This window comes from Vidua macroura, chromosome 16, assembly GCF_024509145.1.
Source record: "Vidua macroura isolate BioBank_ID:100142 chromosome 16, ASM2450914v1, whole genome shotgun sequence".
In the NCBI taxonomy this organism is placed as follows: Eukaryota; Metazoa; Chordata; class Aves; order Passeriformes; family Viduidae; genus Vidua; species Vidua macroura.
The window spans coordinates 8,291,843-8,310,990 of record NC_071586.1 but is presented as its reverse complement, the minus strand read 5'-3'; the positions used below and the strand labels follow the sequence as shown (position 1 = coordinate 8,310,990).

At 42.6% G+C, this 19,148-nt stretch overlaps 1 protein-coding gene and 1 long non-coding RNA gene across 3 annotated transcripts in view; one reads left to right on the top strand and one right to left on the bottom strand.

Annotated features, from left to right (window-relative positions):
* XYLT1 (xylosyltransferase 1) overlaps positions 1-12,666 on the bottom strand; it is a 178,461-nt gene extending 165,795 nt beyond the window's left edge. For both annotated transcript variants that reach the window (XM_053992017.1, XM_053992018.1), the window contains exon 1: positions 12,362-12,666. In XM_053992017.1, coding sequence (XP_053847992.1) covers positions 12,362-12,583 — 222 coding nt within the window. In that variant the 5' untranslated portion in view covers positions 12,584-12,666. The remainder of the gene's footprint in view (positions 1-12,361) is intronic.
* On the top strand, positions 12,605-15,584 carry LOC128815343 (uncharacterized). The gene is made up of 3 exons (XR_008439620.1): positions 12,605-12,687; positions 13,203-13,349; positions 15,531-15,584. It is a non-coding gene; the product is annotated as an uncharacterized LOC128815343 (long non-coding RNA).
* Positions 15,585-19,148: the final 3,564 nt, after the last annotated feature.

The following is a 19,148-nucleotide window of genomic DNA, read 5'->3' as shown; positions in this document are numbered from 1 at the left end:
ATTCAGAACACAGAAAAGAACATTATATATTAGTTTTCAGAACCAATATTTCTAAAAGCCAGTTAAAGAAGTATTACTATAAAATATTTTTTTTTTTTTTCTAGTATCCTGGAGCACTTTAGGGTAACAGAACAATCTTTATTTTAAGACTCTTTTCACTTTAACCCAGCCTAACACAATCATATTCACAAGATCATTCTTGACTGATTTTATATCTACATCTTCACTCCATGTCCTAATGAAGACGCTGTGGCTGTGAAGAACTACAGGTTATTCTCAGTGTGCTGTTTTACTTGAGCTCTTCCACATCTGCATCTTCATCCTATAGCAAACAACTGAGAACACTGAAAAAGGTGGAATTTAGCTGACAAAGGTGTCTCAGTATCAGTCCTGTACAAAAATCTCTCACACATCATGCTTACACAGGATAATGATCAGAGGTGGAATCAACCCTAAACATGGAGATTTTCTAAAAGAATCTGCTACTAAAAGGGCACAAACTTGAAGTGATGACTTGCCACATCCTAGACTTGTTTAAACTGCATGCTGCAAAGCAAAATATTTCTAAGTAACATTCAGTCTGGAAAATTCTAGCCTGAGCAACTCTTTGACCACAAATATTTGACCACTATGGAATACAGGTATGCATGTATGCCTCTGTTTGCATGAAAGTTGCAGAACTGAATCTTGAACATATTTTACTCTAGTAAACAGGAAGGGGAGAAACATAGAAACCGCCAAACCACCAACTCTCTACTAAAGAGATGATTGTAACACCTGTGGTATCTCTGTTGCTACAAAACTACCATCCTAACCGGAGCAACAGATTTAAACCTTTAAGGACACATTTTGCTCTCTGTAGGCAACATAAAACAGGAAAATGCTGCAGAATAGTTTATTTTAAGCCAACAGGAAACAGTATTTCAAACTGGACAACACAAGTTAGGAAGACAGCAATTTACCAATGACAGCAAGCAAGGGGAAAAAAAAAACCCACACAAATTTATTCAACAGTGAAACAGTATTTCATAATGGAGGCACTATTTACCAAGTGCGGAATAGAGACCTGAAGCACTTTCCTCACCAGTTACCATAATCCATTTCCTACCAACACAGTCCCAGCTGAGCTACTCAAGTCACTGCCATAACTCCCAGCTGGAGTCTGGACCAGCCTCTGCAACCACTGACAACAGCCCCGGGAACAGGAGGGAATTGTTCAAGGACAAGGAGGAAGTGAGTACACAAGGCTGTGTTAAAACACTTACAAGCAAACAAAACACACAGCACCTCATTCATTGCCTACCAAAAGCTTGAAAGCACTGAAGCTTAGGTGGCAGAATTTAGAGCAAAGCTGGGCTGGTTCTGGTAACTACACTGGAAACACACCTCTGAGGCTGAAGCCAGGGGAGTATGAACATCAAGGGCTTCCTTCCACTTATCCCTTCCAGGTGACACCACTCCACAAACAGGGAACATCTGAAGCACAGTGCATGACTGCTGAATACGCTCTGCAAAATTGCACTGACACTTCAAAAGCAACAAAATGCTCCAGCAGTTGCTGAGCTGTCCACATTGTCCAAAAATGGAAACCTTGAAGAACCATTTGACTTGCAAGACCCTTTTTTTTCCTTCCACAGTTATTCATTCATAGGCCCTGGATATGAGAATTACTGTAAATTTACATCAGTGCAACTAGAAAGTGAAAATCCCCTGAAGAACTTAAACTACAGAATAAGCTATTGACAACATTCTGGGAGAACACGAGATCATTGTTCAGACTCATCATGGTATTAAAATGGATAAACCCCAAACCGCTTTAAATAACTGTACCAAATTTGTCTGAAATCTTTTAACTTATACATTTGGTTGTATAATGGCAAACAAACCCTATAACAACTTTCACATAGAATACCTTCAGGTCAAATTTTGCTGTGTGAAATAAATGCTTAAACCCATGGATCCCACAGCACCTGTGGAATTACAGTCCCAGGCTACACAAACGTACTCAAAATTCCAAATTAACCTGGTTCTTTCTCTTCATCAACTACCTCTTAAAATGGCTATTTCTTATGAGATTCGCTTCTGGAAAATTCCTGCCCTCTGAAAGCACAATAAATGCATTTATATTTATCCAACTTTTAAACCAGTTGTGCTCTCAGAGGTTTCATGGAGCCTTGCAGCTGACCTAACTTTTTGTTCTTCTCCCACAGCTGCAGTACAAGCTTGTCCTCCTGCCCATTTCATGTCACATTTCACTGAAGCCCTAACCAAGGGGAGCAAGCACCCCTAAACTCACACTCTAGATGCCCACTGCAGCTTCACACAGGGGGACAGGAAAAGGCCAGTGCAGTCTTCTTTTCCTAGGCATCTGGGGACAAAAAAATTCAACTTCAAAAGAAAGCAAAGAGAAAAAACACTGTATTTTTAAACTGGGGATTGAGGGTGAGGAGCAGAAATCTCTGTTTACACTGTCTGTGAAGTGAGCAGGTTTGAGACCATCTTCTCCTAATAAATAGTCATTAATCACTTGCTGTCACTTAGCACAGGAGGTCATGTGGTGGCAGCCTGGCCAGTGTAAATGTTTAATACTGAATTAGATTAGAAAGGCTCAGAACAGTGTCATCACAGCTACAGTGCTACCTGCAAAACCTCCCCAACTCTCCTTTTCCTCAGTACCACTGAGGCCTGACCCAGGCTTTGGGGATGGGATGATGTGGTCTTGCTATGAAGGTGAGACACAGAGCTAACTACAGAAAGCCAGATGGCCGGGAGCTTATTGCACCATTTTATCACTGTACTGCTGTAAAACACTATCACCTATTGGATCATATCTCTGTTATTAGGAACGTGAACACAGGGGTGATGAGCTGCCTGTAGGGCAGACTGCAAAGGAATCTCCAGCTCTCTCCTGGGGGGACCCACCCAGCACACGGGCACTGGCACAGCACATGCAAAAATACAGACAAAAACACCCTCATTTGTGTGCACAGAGCTGGAGGAGCAGCACTCAGATGGCTTTACAAGAATATTCCATAACCCTCCTCTCCCTGTCCTCTACTCAGTTAGCAGCTCAGTCAGAGCCAACTACAGCTATAATTATTGTCATAATTATTATTTTAATAAGAATCAATGACTTATCAAAATATTGCACTGAAGACTTTCACGTCTTTTGTTGTAAGACTGCCAAAAAGGCAGTTCATTGCTGAGGTACTGCTCCATGTACTCTGCTAGCAGGCAGCACCTCCAAGTTTCTATTTCTGCCACTGAGTGACTAAACTCAATTCCAGTGAATGCCAAAACGTAAGCAGTTTGAGGCACAGTAGCTGTGCAAAGTATTATTATTCTCGTAGTGCATACACACTAACAGCTTTGTTTACTACATTCACTCCTCTTCTGCTTGTTTCCTTGGTTTTACACACTGTGGGCCAAGTTGCTGAACTTAGATGCCATAAGGTGGCCACCTGAATTCTTATTTACATATTTAAACAGCTGTCAGGCACCCACAGCAAGTTTTAAGAGCATAAGCAAGCCTGTAAACATCTAAGTAAATATAGTTAGGTGCCAAGATGTATCCCCAGCTAGCCAAATGTGGCTCTCTGCAGACTAGATGCTAGTTTTTGTGAGACTATTTTTTTCTAGAAGGCGGGATTAGCTTGATAACAGATTATTTTTTATTTACACGCTTGTTCAAGATGACTCCAATCCAGATCTCTGGTAACACTCCATTTCCACAGAGAACTCCAGTTTACATTTTCATAATTAGCAGATAGCTATTTATTTAGTCAGGGCTCCAGGTACACAGAGAAAAAAGTTCCTTAAATAACTAATGACACTGGCAACTGTGGGACTCCTCATCATGGGTGTCAGCTGTCACCCCACTGAGTTCACAGGTAGAACACGAAGGACTCTACTTGCCTCTGTGACGTGCAGCTGTGCAACTCTAAAGAACCAAAAAATTCCTCTGGAAATGTCATTTTTCAGGTTCATTGTGCCTCTCCCAAGTAAGGGTGAACAGGCTGGATGTAGTTTCAGGGAGCTTGCCTCACTTTAGTCAATACAGTCACGACCTCACACGCTTTTTCTTTGAAAGAAGACACTTTAACTGAACTATGTGTGCTCCTGAATCAGAAAGAATGCAATTATAAAGAACAAAGATAACTAGAAACAGGTTGAGTTTTAAGAACAAAATGAGATTTGTCTCAGAAATTCAGACAGCATGAAATCCAAAACTGACCACCACAAAAAGTCAGCAAATAGCATCAGCTTGAAGAAAAATACTCAGATTTCACCAATATAACTGAACCAAAAAGTACATCTGAAGGGCAAGCAAAGGCTGCAGCATGAAGCAGAAATGAGTATCCATGACTCATTCAACCAAATCCAAGTTAAACTGAAGTTTGCAGTGTCATTCAGCTTTGTAGAATTGTTTTAAATAAGCATCCCACTTACTCTCTAATAATAGAACAGCAACAGAACAGTAGCTTGAAAACAAAATATATGTGGGAAGCATTCACGATCTGACCTCAGAGTCAACCACACACTAGTGTGAAATCTTTTTTAGCTAACTTTTTTAATTAACTGGTATTCGTTTTTTGGTTTAATTTCATCATAAAAAAAAAAAAAGCAGCAAATTATAGATGTGTTATAAATAGTTTGTCCCTTGGAGGAATTCTCTAATCATCTCTAAAAATAAGCAGTCATATGATTGCAGTGTCCTGTACTGACCCTTTCAGTACTCAGCAAGGTTACACTGTATATATGTTTAGGTAATGCTATGTGTTGCTCAATTTTTATATCCATACAGTTACAAAAGCCTGGTCTCTTCACTTCAAGAGCATACTCACACTCAGTAGAGCATTCAGTCCTATATTTGTTGTAAAGCTTGGGAATTACTCCATGGGAAGCACAGGTCCACAAGGCATGAAAACCATTTTGTGCTTCCAAGTGAAGCCTGGAAATATCCTTTACTTGCCCAAAACTAGCTAGGCAGCCAATTTATGACACTAGCCTCTTGCTGTGCTCTTTCTTGATCCATCCATGCTAATCAATCCTTGAACTTATCCCACCTCTAGGCTGTATAGTGCCAATCACAGAGAAATTCTGAGTGGGAATCGCTGAAGCAGGGTTTGTGGAAGTAATACTGCAAAGTTCCATTGTGACTCTGGTTATCTGCTAATAGCTCTAACTTGCTATTCAGCCTGCAAACTCTTCAAGACAGGGACCTTTCCTCACATGTGTCTGTGAAGCTTCTAGTGCCCAGATGGTGCCATACAAATGAATAATAATTATATTTTCATGTAGACCATTATTGTGCATAATGTAAATTACTTTCACTGATCCAAGAGGAAATAATTTTCTCATTTTGAAATGAAAAGAGAGAGTAAAAATAATGATTACTTGTTTGATGCTGTCATTATAACAATAATTACATTTGTGGGTCCAGAATCCCCAGCTGGTCTGTACTGGCTTTAATGGAGTTATACCAATGCATGGCAGCTGACAAGCTCCTGGTCCTTGCTGAAGATCACAACTGCTTCACAAGAACAGATTACTTCAAACCCACACTGTTTCCATCAAGGATGGGATGCTAATTAAGCAATCAAGCACACTTTGCAGACTGGGGAAGACAAGCACCAGACCTGGCACCTAGAGAAATGGATTCCTACACGCATGGCAGGTACCTGAGCATCACTGCCATGGCCCCTGCCTTGCTGGCACAGAGGCACAGGCTTCTGCACAGATGCACGCTGAAAATGAGCTGAACTGCCTTCTGGAGACAGACACACAACTCTGCTCATGAGAAGGCCTCAGACCCCAGATGTCTGTGAGATTCAACCCAAGCTTAAAAAGGAAACACCCAAACACCCAAAAGGAAACAGCCATAATCAGCAGCACCAAGTGTGAAAGGGAAGAATAAAGTTGTGACCTGCCAGGGCTTGGCTCCTCTGGAGGAAAGAGATAAAAACCACAATGATCAGACCAAAGAGGACTAATCTGGAGTACCAATAACTGAAAAACCCAAAACTACCTGTCACCCTCAGCTCTGTGGCCCTAAACACTTTGCTAAAGATGTCAAGATGTTACTGATGAGAGTAGGCAACCAAGACTTCAACTTTCCCTTGTCCCACAGAGCTGTCTCCCATTCAATATGTGCTCTGTGGAACAGCATCAAAGGCCTACCATTACTTTAAAAAATGAAGGCCTGAGGTTCCAAGTCTAAAAATCAGACTCAAACACTTGGAACTGCTAGTCCTCAAAACTCCAGTCATACACACCAGAACCCATGTGCCCTCTGAGAATCCACACAGGGATGCTCCTGCCTCTGCCCAAATCAGCCTAAGCCAAAAGAAAAAAATACAGGACATTGTATTCCAATTAAAGAGTAATTGCAAAAGCTTCAGCGAAGTGCCAGATCTAATTTTAACACTATAAAGAAAAATCAGGAAGTATTTGATTAAAATTAATCCTTGAGGTTATATAATTTGACTATTGCTACAAATTAAGATCACTTCATGCTTCCATTGTACTCCTGGCCCTTCAGCAAGCACTAATAAGATGCCATATCACAGATCACAGACTTCCAATGCTGAAAGGAAAAAATATTTTGAAAAATGTTTCTGAATAGAGCCAAAACATGTGGCAGGTAATGAGGGCCTTTTACACCAAAATGTACCCATTTTGCAATAGCAGACAGGAAGTAAATGGGATTTGTACGTCCCCTGTACAACAGCTGGTCTTCTCTTGCTAAAAAATTAAAACGCTTCTATTTCAAAGGGAACATCTGCAAAATTCCATCACACATTAAGGAATAAAAAAACAACACAACAAAAAAATACACCAGTGGCCTGGAAAAGGCTTCTGATCCATCTCATATAACACATTCCCACAGAGAAGATGCTTAACAAGGTAACCAACAGTCTAATCTGGCTCTAATACTCCCCTTAAATGATGCATACATTACTTCTCTTGCTGCAAAGATTTGTTTGTTTTATTAATGTGTGCCTTGTTAAGTGCTAAGACTGTGTAAAAATGATTATGCACCTTCCAGCTGCAGATGAATTGTCTCCCTCCTTTGCCATTACTAAATGATGAGTTGTCTCCATTCTCCTTCTCAATTGTTATTAAAGCCATATTACAGCATGATTAAGATCCTGATAATAAGTAGAACTGTATTTAACAGTCAAGTCAGTACTATGGACCCATTCTCTAAGAAATATATCATTTTGGGCCACATAATAGCTTGATGCTATTAATTTTATTCACAATGCAGGGTACCTTAACTCAGCAGTTTCACTGAGCCTGGTGTACTAAAGTGAGACTCAGTTTCAAGAGACTGATTCATTCGGGACTGAAGTTTAACACACAAAATGATTACCTCACATTAAGCTTCTTTGCACTTTTCAGGTCGGGATTTTTTTCTGAAAACCAGTTTTCCCTCATTTCCTGTGTTCAGATTAAATTACTGAGGCCACAGGTCTACATCAACAAGATACTTAGAGTGGAATATATTTAAATAGGTACCATTTGATTGTGTCTACACATATGGAACTATATATTCATTGATTGAAGCAAAAAGGATAAATCAGTGGTGGAAAAGTTCCTTTTTTCTTGAAAACTCATTTGGTTAATGGAGCTCAGCAGCTTATTTGACACTTAAATGCATCTCTGTAGAGTGAACTCCCAGGGACTACAGTGACTCTTGCAGCAGTAGCCCAGCTCCCCACCCACAGCAGAGGCTCCCTCCTTCAAGGCACACCTTCTGCCACCCCCGTGCAAAGCTGAGCTTTATCACTGGAGCTGCACTCAAAGTTGTGCTCCATCCAGAAACTCACTTGTCCTGTACCTCCCACACAGATGCTCAGCACAGGGTAGGTCCAGGCTGTCTGTTTGTTTCTGGCAAAACAGTGCTGGGAATCCACCTGCACAATCTAAACATTCCAGGGGCAAATACACTTCAAAAGAAAACACTCATTTCCAAACCTGAAAGAATCCCAAGCTTTTATATGATGTACAAGGTGAATTCTGCACTGGTCTTACTTTGGGGAAGCATTTGGAAAAGGCTGGGTGAAATAATTGATGGATGAACCTTAGAGAAAGTGAAGTAAAGCCTCCTGGGTTTTCTTTCCTGTATGATTCCCACGGTATTTTCCAGCATTAGAGTTGCTGCTGCTTTGCTTCTAGTTACAACAACTGATCCCAGTTTTTATAACCCTTAGCGTGGAGCAGAGCAGCTCCTGGATGCCTTTCCTAGCTTCAGTAGCCAACAGGGATTAGAGAGTTTAGGCACACATTGTAATTACTTTTTGCTTCTTGCACCTTTAACCTGGTGGAGCATGAATCACCAGGAGGTGACAAGGATGGAAAAAAGCAAGAAAAAACAAGCTTGAGCACATTCAGCTGATCAACCCATGGAGGACCCAGCCTCACTCTCCACACTGCCAGGAGAAATCCCTACATTTCCCACTACAGACATGAAATTAAGGAGAGGCACTGGTGATCCTCAGGACTGTCCTCCCTGGCTGAACTTTTGCTTGGAATTAAAACTGCTCACTGACCCCAAACACACTCTCTTTTCATTCTACAGTTCTCAACATTTTGAGCTATCGATATGTCTGGTTCCTGTGACAGCTTCGTGCTGAAAGAAATGCACCATTTCTTTAAAAGAACACACAAAATTTCAGACTGAAGAACTGCTTTGATCCCACACCAGCAGGCGAGAGCTGTATTTCACTGAACTGACAGTAACAGTGCCCTGGCATTTCTGCTTTATGGCAAAACAGGCAGCAGTGAAAACCCAAGGCTAGCAGGAGGCACAAAGGAGCAGCACGTACCCGCTGACAGTGCCTTCAACACCCAGTTCCAAGGCAGGGGCCACAGCTGGGCAGCACAAGTGCATCCCTGTGATGCACAACAGCCTGTCAGTGCAACATCACAGCGGCAGATGCTCTGCTGTCACATCTCTCTCATCCTCAGCAGCCTCAAAGCAGAGATTTGCATCCCATGTTCTTCCCTTTGGGCTCCCAACACACAACATCCACAAGCCACTTCCACCATCACTAGCAGGCTGCACTAAGGAAACCTTTGTGGTTTAGACTGAGCAGCATGCTTACAGTATTTTCACAAAAAGCTGTTGCACACTTTTCAAAAAGAAAAACCCCTCCATAAAAATCAACTCATTCTCAGAAGGGAGCTTAATTCTTCTGTGCTTTTGACACTTGAGTTGTGCTGCATGAATAAAGCTTGTGCAAAAGGTGCAGCTGCCAGAACGGTTGCAAGTATGCACTGAAATCAGTGCTAACAATACAGTTGATAATTCTTTAGAAGTATCTGTAAGATGGTTTCATTAAATATGGAACGACTGCAGGAAACTGCTTATGACTAATGAAAGCTCCAGGTGTAGCTGGTCAGGGGATCTAGCACAGTAAGTGTTTTCAGTTGCAAAATTGCTCAATTCAAAATTGTTTCTTCCTGCCAAGTTGGCAATTCCCATTCAATTACATGCAGGTACAGTGGCAAACCTTTTACTACAGTACAATGTTATTTTATCTACCAAATGATGGTGCCTATTGCACGTATCTGACAGTACTTAATAAAAATCTAAACATATTTTAAACACCTGGTTCAAAGGATTATGGTTCTTTTCCTGCAGACACAAATTACCAAATACTCACACTACTTATGTCTAACTCAGTAAAGTAAAATAGGGATCCCCATTTCAGTCTTTTACACACAACTGAGACAAATTAAAACCAAGATAAATAAAAGCACTGTAGCCTCATATGGCAACTTTCAGACATAGGTTTGAAAAGAACCGTATTCTGCCAAGTGTCCAAAATCTGGTTTGCATAACTATTTAGTATAAAGGCTCATCTAAGGGTAGTTAGCAGGGCAAGTGAAAAAAGTACAAAAATCATGATCAAGTACTACATCACAGACTAACATTTAGCTGCCTTTCAAAAATATACTCCTCAAAATGTATTAAAACTCACCACACCACTAATAGACACACACATTGAAATTAACACTATTTCTGGTTAAAATGCAAGAATGAGAAATCATTGAAAAATCCTTGGAGGGCCCCTCAGATGTGCTTAACCCAAGACATGTGGATATAATGGAACCACTGTATTCACACCAGTCAGCTTCTCCAGCTGTTGCAAAACAATTTGACATACAAAAACAATGGGAAACTCAGATTGAGAGGATAGTAACTTTGCTTGGATATTACATAAATTGCATTCTAATGCGCAAACAAAGCAACAGGAAAAAAATCTTCCTTTATAGAGATGGTACACAATTCCATTTCTCAGAGATTTTCCTCGTGAACCAAGTCAGAAATCAAGACTGGTAACTTTACCTACCAATTTAATACAGGTGCCAAGTGCTTAAGGCAGAAGGCTACACAAAGACAATTTCCCTATCACTTTTCCACCAAGCACACATTAAAGTCAATAGATGGATACTTAAGTGTGAGATTTTGTATTCTGACCAAGTAATTTTAAGGATGGCGGCTCCTTCCCAGTGTGCAGGCTAAGCAAAACCACAAGTTCCATAAAGTCATCTTGAAGAAGCCTTGCCAAATCACCTCTTGACAAAGTGTCGTTAAGTATGCTGCCACTTGCTTTGAGTATTGTTGCCCCCTTTTTTTTTTTTTTTTTAATATCAAAGTCAGACATTGTGGCACAGCCCAGTGTGATCCATACCAGTCATTTAGATAATGAGGGGAAAATAGGTGCACTCAGCATGTGTTTTAAAACATGTTTTCTATTCAGAACCCCAGTGCTCCATCTTTAGGTCTTTGATCAAAACTGTATGCAAAAGGCATGATTCATAGCTGCCAGCATCAAAATACTCATATTCAGTGTCTGCATGTGGCCAGCACGGAAACAATGAGCTCTCAACCCAAACCCGGTGCTCGTTCCAGCGCATCGGGTGCAAACTGGACACTGTGCCAGGACATTTGTAGGACAACTGCTTAGAGTACATGTTCCAACAGAGCCCCGAGCCCACAGAAGAGGATCATTTCCTAGAAAGTCTGGGGAGCTGGGAAGCAGGGCTGAAGCTCCAGGTGCAGCCTGCCCTCTCCCGGCCCCCTGCCTGCCCAGGTACCAGCATCCGTCAACCTTGATAACCCACAGTGGAGAGATCAGGAAGGATGGAGAGATGAAAGCATAAAAGACTTGATGGACAGGAAAAAAGGCAGAGGGCAAGGTGATGGAGGAAAAATAGTGGAGCCTAAATAGCAACATTTGTGAACGCAACAAACACCAAGATAAGATTATGTGTAGAAACAAAAACTGAATTCAGTAAACTAGAATTTTCATTTTCACATCTACAAAGCAGAGCAGGATCTGCACACAGTGGATGGGTATGTACTACAAGTTGTCCTAAATGTTAGTGATGGAGTACTCGTGTGCTGGGAGCTCAGCTCTTTGCAACCTTTCGAGGCCAAACCACTCATTGTAATTTACAAGGGTACGTCACCTCTGAGCCCCAAGTTCTTGCTTTCTCTCTCAAGGATGTAAACAAAAATACAGAAACTGACAAAACTAAGTATGCACTTTGAGAGGCATCACGTACTTAATGAAAGCCTACTGCTGAAAGAATAAAGTGAAAACCAAAAGAAGCTTCTCCTGAGCTGGGGACTACCAGTACTGGTGCTGCATATCTGAGGTTTGCAAGAACACTGTTAATTTGCTTTTTCATATGCCTAATAGAAAATTCAAAAATAGAAAATTCAAAAGTAGAAAATTCAACTGGCAATAGAGCCAGATTTACAACCCCTTCTGGTTTCAGGCCTGAATCATTTGAATGAAAACCAGAGAGTTCGCAAAAGAATAAGATAAGAGACAAGGTCCTCATCCCGTGTGGGCACAGTTTCAGTGTCCCCGAGCTGTCAGCGGTAAATAAAATGATTGCATTACATTTCACTGCCCATCACCTCCTGGGCCTGTTAGAGTTGTGCAATAAAGAATAGCGCCCGTGAGATTTTCCGGGTGGAAAAAGCAAAGTAGCACTAAAACAAACCCCTAGGACGGTGTGGGGCAGGCGGCTCTCCCGCGAAGTTCGGGGATGCTGGGATGCCCGCGGCAGGCAGCGCCGGGAATGGGACGAGAGATCCCTCTCTCGGAGGAGGGAGAGGATCCCACGGATGCATTTTCCGCCTCTGCACCGCGGGCCCCCGGGCGCTCCCGCCGGACCGGAGCAGGACCGGCCCCGCACCGCGACACCTGCGGGAGGCTCCCACGCGAGGTGCGGGAACGCGAGCCCCGGGGCGACTTCCCCAACTTCCCCGCGCCGCAGTCCCGGCACAAGTGCCGCCAGACGCCGTGAGACACCGCCGCTCCCGCTCCCCGCCTACCATCGCCTTGCCGTGCGGGGCGGCGGGTCCGCGCCGCTGCGGCTGCCCCCGCTGCTCTCCGCCGCGGTCTCGCTTCTCGCGGCCGCCGCGCTGCTCCTCGCCGGCGTCGAGGGAGCTGAAATTCCAGACGAGGAGGGTCTGCAGGAGCAGCACGGTGAGCGCCGCCACCAGCGCCGAGCGGGAGCGCCGCGCCAGCCGCCGGGCGCACGGAGCCGCCACCATCTTCGCTGCTGCTGCCGCCGCCGCGCTCCCGAGAGCCGCCGCATCCGCCGCGGCACCGAGTTTTCAGCCGGGCAGAGCCAGACGTCAGCAGGAGGAGGGCGGAGGTGGGGAAGGAGGGAGGGGGGGAAGAAGGAGGAGGTGTTCGCGGCGCGTGGGGATGGGGGAAGCCGGCGGGGAGCCCTGGCGGCGCGGCAGCCCGCGGCCGGGCCAGCCCGGGGCCAGGGGTGGGGTTGGCGGAGGAAGAGGAAGGAGGAGGAGGAGGAGGAGGAGGGTGGGCTGGAGGCGGAGGAGGAGCGGTGCGGGGGCTCGGCGGGCGAGCCCCGGCGCTGCGTGAGGGGAAGGGGCCGGGCGGGGCGGTGGCGGCTCCCGGCGGGCGGGCGGGCGGGCGGAGGGGAGGGGGCGGCCGGCGGCGGGGCGGGCGGTGACTGCCATCTTCTGAGGGAACGCGGCCTCACGCCGGGCCGGGCCGGGCCGCGGCACCTGGCGGGCGGCAGCCCCTGCCTGCGGACCGCTCACCGGCAAAAATGGCCCAAATTCCCCGAGGCTGAGGTGATGTTTTGGATTTGGTTTTTTTTTTTGGTTTTTGGTTTGTTTGTTTTTTTTTTTTTTTTTCCTGAAGCATAAAGGGTCCCTGGCATCATTTCGCCTCAGCGGATTGAGAGTGAGAGCAAGGTGCAACACCCCACAGTCCGGTGAGGTCTGCGACCAGGCACAAGGCGGCTGTAACTAGATGCCCAGCGTCTCAAAAAGTGAACATAACGGACCAGTTCAGTTGCCTTTTTCTCCCATACTGATATTGGCTTTCTAATCTGAAAGATCTCATTATCTGATGATAAGACTGAAGTAGGGAGGTTTTTTTAATCTGCCTGCACAGTGCTTCTTTTTCTAAGTCTAATTCCACTTTACAAACCAAATCCAAACTATCTCCTGGTAAGAACAGTTGCTTTTAAAAATGATAGCCAGGTAGGATTTGCACAGACCAGCGGGATTTTGTTTCCATTGTAAGTGCTTTAGTTTCTGATCTGAAGAAAATGGAACAAGTAATAAGATTCAGAAGCATCCTTTATTAAGGATCCAGTGAGGCTACAAATAAAATTTTACAGAATGTATCCTTGGTTGCAACTTTTCACAAGCAGATAAAGTATGTGTCAGTTTCAAAGGGTGCCACTCTCTGAGTATCACTGGCTGCAAGGTGTCTCTAAAACAGAGAGGTCAAAATACATCATTAGTAAATTCCAGGAAAGTCAGCCCAGAAAGGCTCCTCTCTGTGTGACAGCAGAGCATGGTCTGGCTGACCTTCCACTCATGCAGTGGAGCCGTGTCCCATTTTTGCCAGCTGGGGTGATGGCAGAGAGCCCGTGATAACAAATTTTGACAGTGTCGGGCTTCCACACCAGTTGCACATGCATCAGATTTGCTGGTCCCACAGTACAGTGAAGTGGGCTATTAGAACAAAGAAATGAAAAAGGCTCAAAGTGTTCCTCAATATTCGGACAGATTCTGTGCAGCTCGGGATGAAGATGGATAATTTTTATTCCAAACTATCAAATAATTGGGCATTATAAACACAGTCAAGCAAATTTGCTGACAAATACAAGATAAAAGCATCTTCCATTTGAGATTAAATGCTTTGCTCTTCAAAAGGAAGTTATGGTCCTAGTAAGTGATTGCTCCCTGCAGCCTTCCCTTGGGCTTGTAGATGGCAGGAGGTGCTCATGGTGCCAGAAAAGAAACAGACTCTGAACAGGCCAAATGACCAAGCGCTCTCAAGAGCCTCAGGACCTGATTCCAATCCTGCATGCCTCACTGGGAAATGGGAGACTCATTCCCATGGATACCCTAAAATGGCTAAAAGCCCTAACAGCAACATCCAAGGCAGGCAATACTTCAGCACAGGGCAACACTGCTTTCTATAAAAGGAGCATAGCAGTAATTGTGATGAGCTTGTGATCCATGATTCTTCAAATTTTTATGACCTATTGGAAAATTTCCTCCAGATTTTATGAGGTAACATATATGCTGGAGAATGTCTCTGGATGTTCCTAATCTCTGTATATAATTACTGTGACTGATAGGGCAGTGAGGAACGGCAGTACATGCTCAGTTGCACACATGTCCTACTGAAAGCCCTTCTGGAGAGAAGATTTGTATCCAAACCACAATAATTTATAGGCCATAAAGATCTGAGTCTTCAGTGTAAAGTCAGCCCTGTGTATGGGTGGGAGCCCCAGCATGAGACACTTCTGCACTGACAGAAAAAGCAGAGCAGAGAGAGGAGCAGACTCCTCCTCCTTTATCATCCTCCTTTCCCCATATTTAGAGACATGTAAAATCTGGAAAGGACATTGCAGTAGGTATGGCATTCATTTTTGAAACTGTGGTATAACCAATGACCACTAACTGTTCAAAACATCCTTCTTCTGAGCTAAAGAAAACAGCCAAATAGAAGGAAGAGAATATAACTAATAACATTTTTTTCTTGTGCTGATTCAAACTAAAAAGGGAAAAGGGCAAGGCTGAGCATCTTGAGAATATGAAGATGAAAAATATCATAGAAACTGAAGAAATTAACTGTACCGATCCAAAGAACAAACTAAAATCAGAAATTGCATAAAACTATTAAATGAATTTTCTTATAATGTTAATGAATAATGGCAGCTTGATTGAGCTATGTTTTATTAGAAAATATTTGATCAGGTTACACAGAAGACACTTGAGAGAGTTACCTCTGAAAATTCCCCATGTTGCCCATGTTAGGTGAGAATTAGTATCTAGTACCAAGTATATAAGAGAAAAACCAGATTTGATTCTTATATAAGTATTATGATGGTTGCTCATGACTGTCAAAGAAACAGTGTTTTAAGCACAGGTAACAACTGTGACTTGGCTAATTTGCTCTAAAATCTCAAGACATAATTGATTTAAATATTTTTTTGCCACTGCACAGGTATGTCAATTCAGTGTGGGAGTGTTTGAGAGATGGCGGCTATCAATCTTGCCTACTTAAAATGATGTAATAAAGGAACCATGCTCAGTTCCATTTTAGTCTGATCTACTTTGATAGATTTACCTATCCTGTTATAAAAAAAAATGTTTCCTCCTCCTAATAGTGTAAATATAGTCTCAAATTGCATCAAGTAACCAGACTTTGTACAAAGAAATAAGTGAAGTTGGGAGCAGTGTTAATAAGCAATATCCTTTGCTCCACTTTGCAGAGCTTATGGTCCATCTGGTGAACAAACACTGCAGGCTTATCTGAACTCCAACTCACAGCCTGACTCATAGGCGGTTTTGAATCACATTCTGTAATCAGTGGAAGACTAAGTTATTTCAGAGTGAAGATTAGCATTTTTCTTAAAAACAGTCAAGTCCTTATCACATCAAAAGTTAGATTTTGGATATGTGTTATGAGATGAAGGGGAAAAAGGTGAATGAACTGATTTGTCTAAGAGTGCGTATCTCATACGCGGTCTTAAATCTGTGGAGAATACAGAACAAATAGCAAATTTGTGTATATTCCTATGATATCAAAAAAATCACAGCACCTAAGGAATGTGCCTTAGGAATAGAAAAGGTTGGAAATAGGCCATGAGCAGTGTTTAATGAGTACTTTGCAGTAGCAATGTCTTCTGAAGACTGGTCTTCTTTCCTGAAGTGACAAAGTCTTTCTTTTTTTTCCTTCCATCACTACCAGAACAATAGAAGACTCCTAATCCCTTTAGTGCATATGGAGGACATAGACCTTTTTCCTGAGAGTCTGGCAGTCTTACTAGTCTAAGCATGAAATCTGAAAGAACAAAACAGGGTAGGGAATTACTCCTTGAGAATTTCACCATCTCAGACTACAGGTCACTGCCTGCTCTGCAACAAGTTCCCAAAAGATTGCTTTTTGTTTTAAACACTGCTATATCGCTAGACTTAAAAGGTAGAGGAAGTGTATTTTGATTTTTTGGAACCACAGAACCACCATTAACTTCATGTTCTGCAATTCTGTCATTTTATGGTTTACATGTGTGTTCTTCACCACTCAGGTATCCTGTACCATGGATATGCACTCTTCCATATTTTCTTTTCATAAACAAAACCAAGATGCTTTGCCAGGTACTCATTTTACATCAGGCTATTCTCCAAGTGGGTTATAAAATTCAGGTTCTCTCTTATGTACATGGGCAGAACTAAAGTCAAAGGAGATGTGACCACTGCATGCAAGAAATGCCTTCCATTCTGGTGGTTTTGTAAAACTTGAGATTCCAGCAAACCTTTCTTAATCCACTCTGGTTTCATTTTGCCACATCACAAATGGAAACTCTGGTGTCAATGAATATGCAAAAGCCAAATTTTTGACACCAACATTTCACTGTGGTAACACTGTCTATAAATTATCAAGTGAACATATTGTGTCAGGACTCAAAGACAATAAAAGCAGGTTCCATGTTCAGTTTGTATGAAATACGTAATATGGATGTGGAATGTATATTACACCTTCCTTCTGAGAGATCAATTTAGTTCAGGTCCTTGACATATGCTCCACTTCAGGAAGTGAAGGAAAATGGAAGAATTATTCCCTTCATTAAAGCGTCCCTTTTTCTTTATAATCTCTTGCATATAAAACCTTTTACTATCAATGGGGGGAAATGGCTGTATATATACTTTATATACAGCCCTCCATGTTGTGACAGCTTTTTCTTTCAGCCAGTGGTCGAGGATAATCACGGAAGGATTACCCATCTGTTCTTGCCATGTGGCATTCTGTCTCAGTAAGGAGATACTGCAGTTCACAGCTTCCTGCAGTTCTTTTTTTTTTTTTCTGATGTTCTCTCATTAACTAAAAATTGTTTTATTATCCGAGTTGCTAAGTTGGAAAGTCTGGAAGACTCATGAAGGTGACCTACTTTGGATTATCTAAATTAGCACTAGCTGCTGCCTGTTGCAAATAGCATTTTGTTTAGATGCAGAAGGTTTCTTTGGCTTGGGCTTTCATTCTAGGTTTTGCTTTTTTCCTATCCATCTGATGGAAAAAGACAAGTGGTACATAAAGAAGGGTAATCATAGGACAAGAGATGGAAAAAAGAGACTTTTTCACTAAGAGTGACTTCATAGGTTGTGTTTACATGATCAGCCAGTTTTTCAGAACACCCAACAGTTTTTAGACTACATTTACTATGATGTCATACCATTGCAAAGTATATGTAGAGATTTATCCCATTAATCACCTGAAACATGTTCTATGTGTCTAAACTTCTACTGTGATATCACTATCACTTGCTGCAGGAATAATAACTAGAAAGGAAACAAGGTTTTAAAGACTTCAATAGACTTTCATTTTTCCTAACACTGGAAAACACAGTACTTTAAAGACAAAGTTTTATTCTTAACCTCCTGATATGATACAAATTCATCTGTATGAAAGCTTGCTCTGAAAACATATCTGATTAAATAGTGTGACTGTTTTTCATTAACAGAGCCATTTTGTGGTAATTGATTTAATACAAGCTTTTCTGTCAGGAAACATTGTTTATGATGGGATGTCAAGCCCAGTATTGACAGCCTCAACAGATCATTTGCTACCACCAATGCACTCGTGTCCCTTGTGCACACTGGGCAGTTCCACAGAGCAGAACATGTCACTCTTTGCCAGTGTGTGACAGGGACATTTGCCTGAGCTTTGGCATAAAGTCTCCAAACCCTTGGACAAAGCTTCCCAGGGCAGGAAGTGGGAGAAGTGCATTTGTGCCATTGTCCCTAGGAGAGGGGAACTGAACAGATAGCTTGATTTCCTGCTGCAGTTTCTAACAGCTTAATTGGCAAAAGAATGCTTCAGCTTCCCTCTGACACTGGTCTGCCAACACCATGGGGCTGTGTGGGATATTACAGAGCAAAGACAATTATACAAATTTAAGCAAACAAACTTGATAACTATCATTAATCTTTCTGTATTTAGAAAGTCATTAGCAAAAGCAGGTGCAAAAACCTGTTTGGCTGTAATTTGGATGCTACAAGAAAAGGAAGTTTTCAGACAAGGTATTTGATGTGCCTTAAAAGATATACAGGTGTCTTTTTTTGTAAGAGTAAGGCATTAGTCCATGTATGGCAAAGATGACCGTGTCATACATTTTATCTTCTGAGCTGGAAGGGACCCACAAGGATCATCAAGTCCAAGCGAATGGCCCATACAGAGATCCAACCCACAACCTTGGCATTATTAGCACCATGCTCCAACTAACTGAGCTAATCCCAGTGTTGGTCTGTATGGTTTGGGCTTTGTAATGATTTCTGCTTTGATGAACTTGAGGGCTGGAAGGAAAAAGAGCTGGTAAACCTATCTGTCCACATCAGCAACCTCACACAAAACACACCAGCTCCCTGCAATTTGCAGAGCTGTGCTGCTGACCGTGCTTGAGCAGAGGCTACTACTTAGTGCTGGCTTGCACACACTTGTAATCACTGGTTTGTCTGCTGGTGTGTCAGCCTGCAGCTGCACAAATCAGGTGTGCTTGGACATGGCCCAGTTACACCACAGTACAGCACATACTATTGTAACCACTTTTAAGGAGAGAGCATGGTC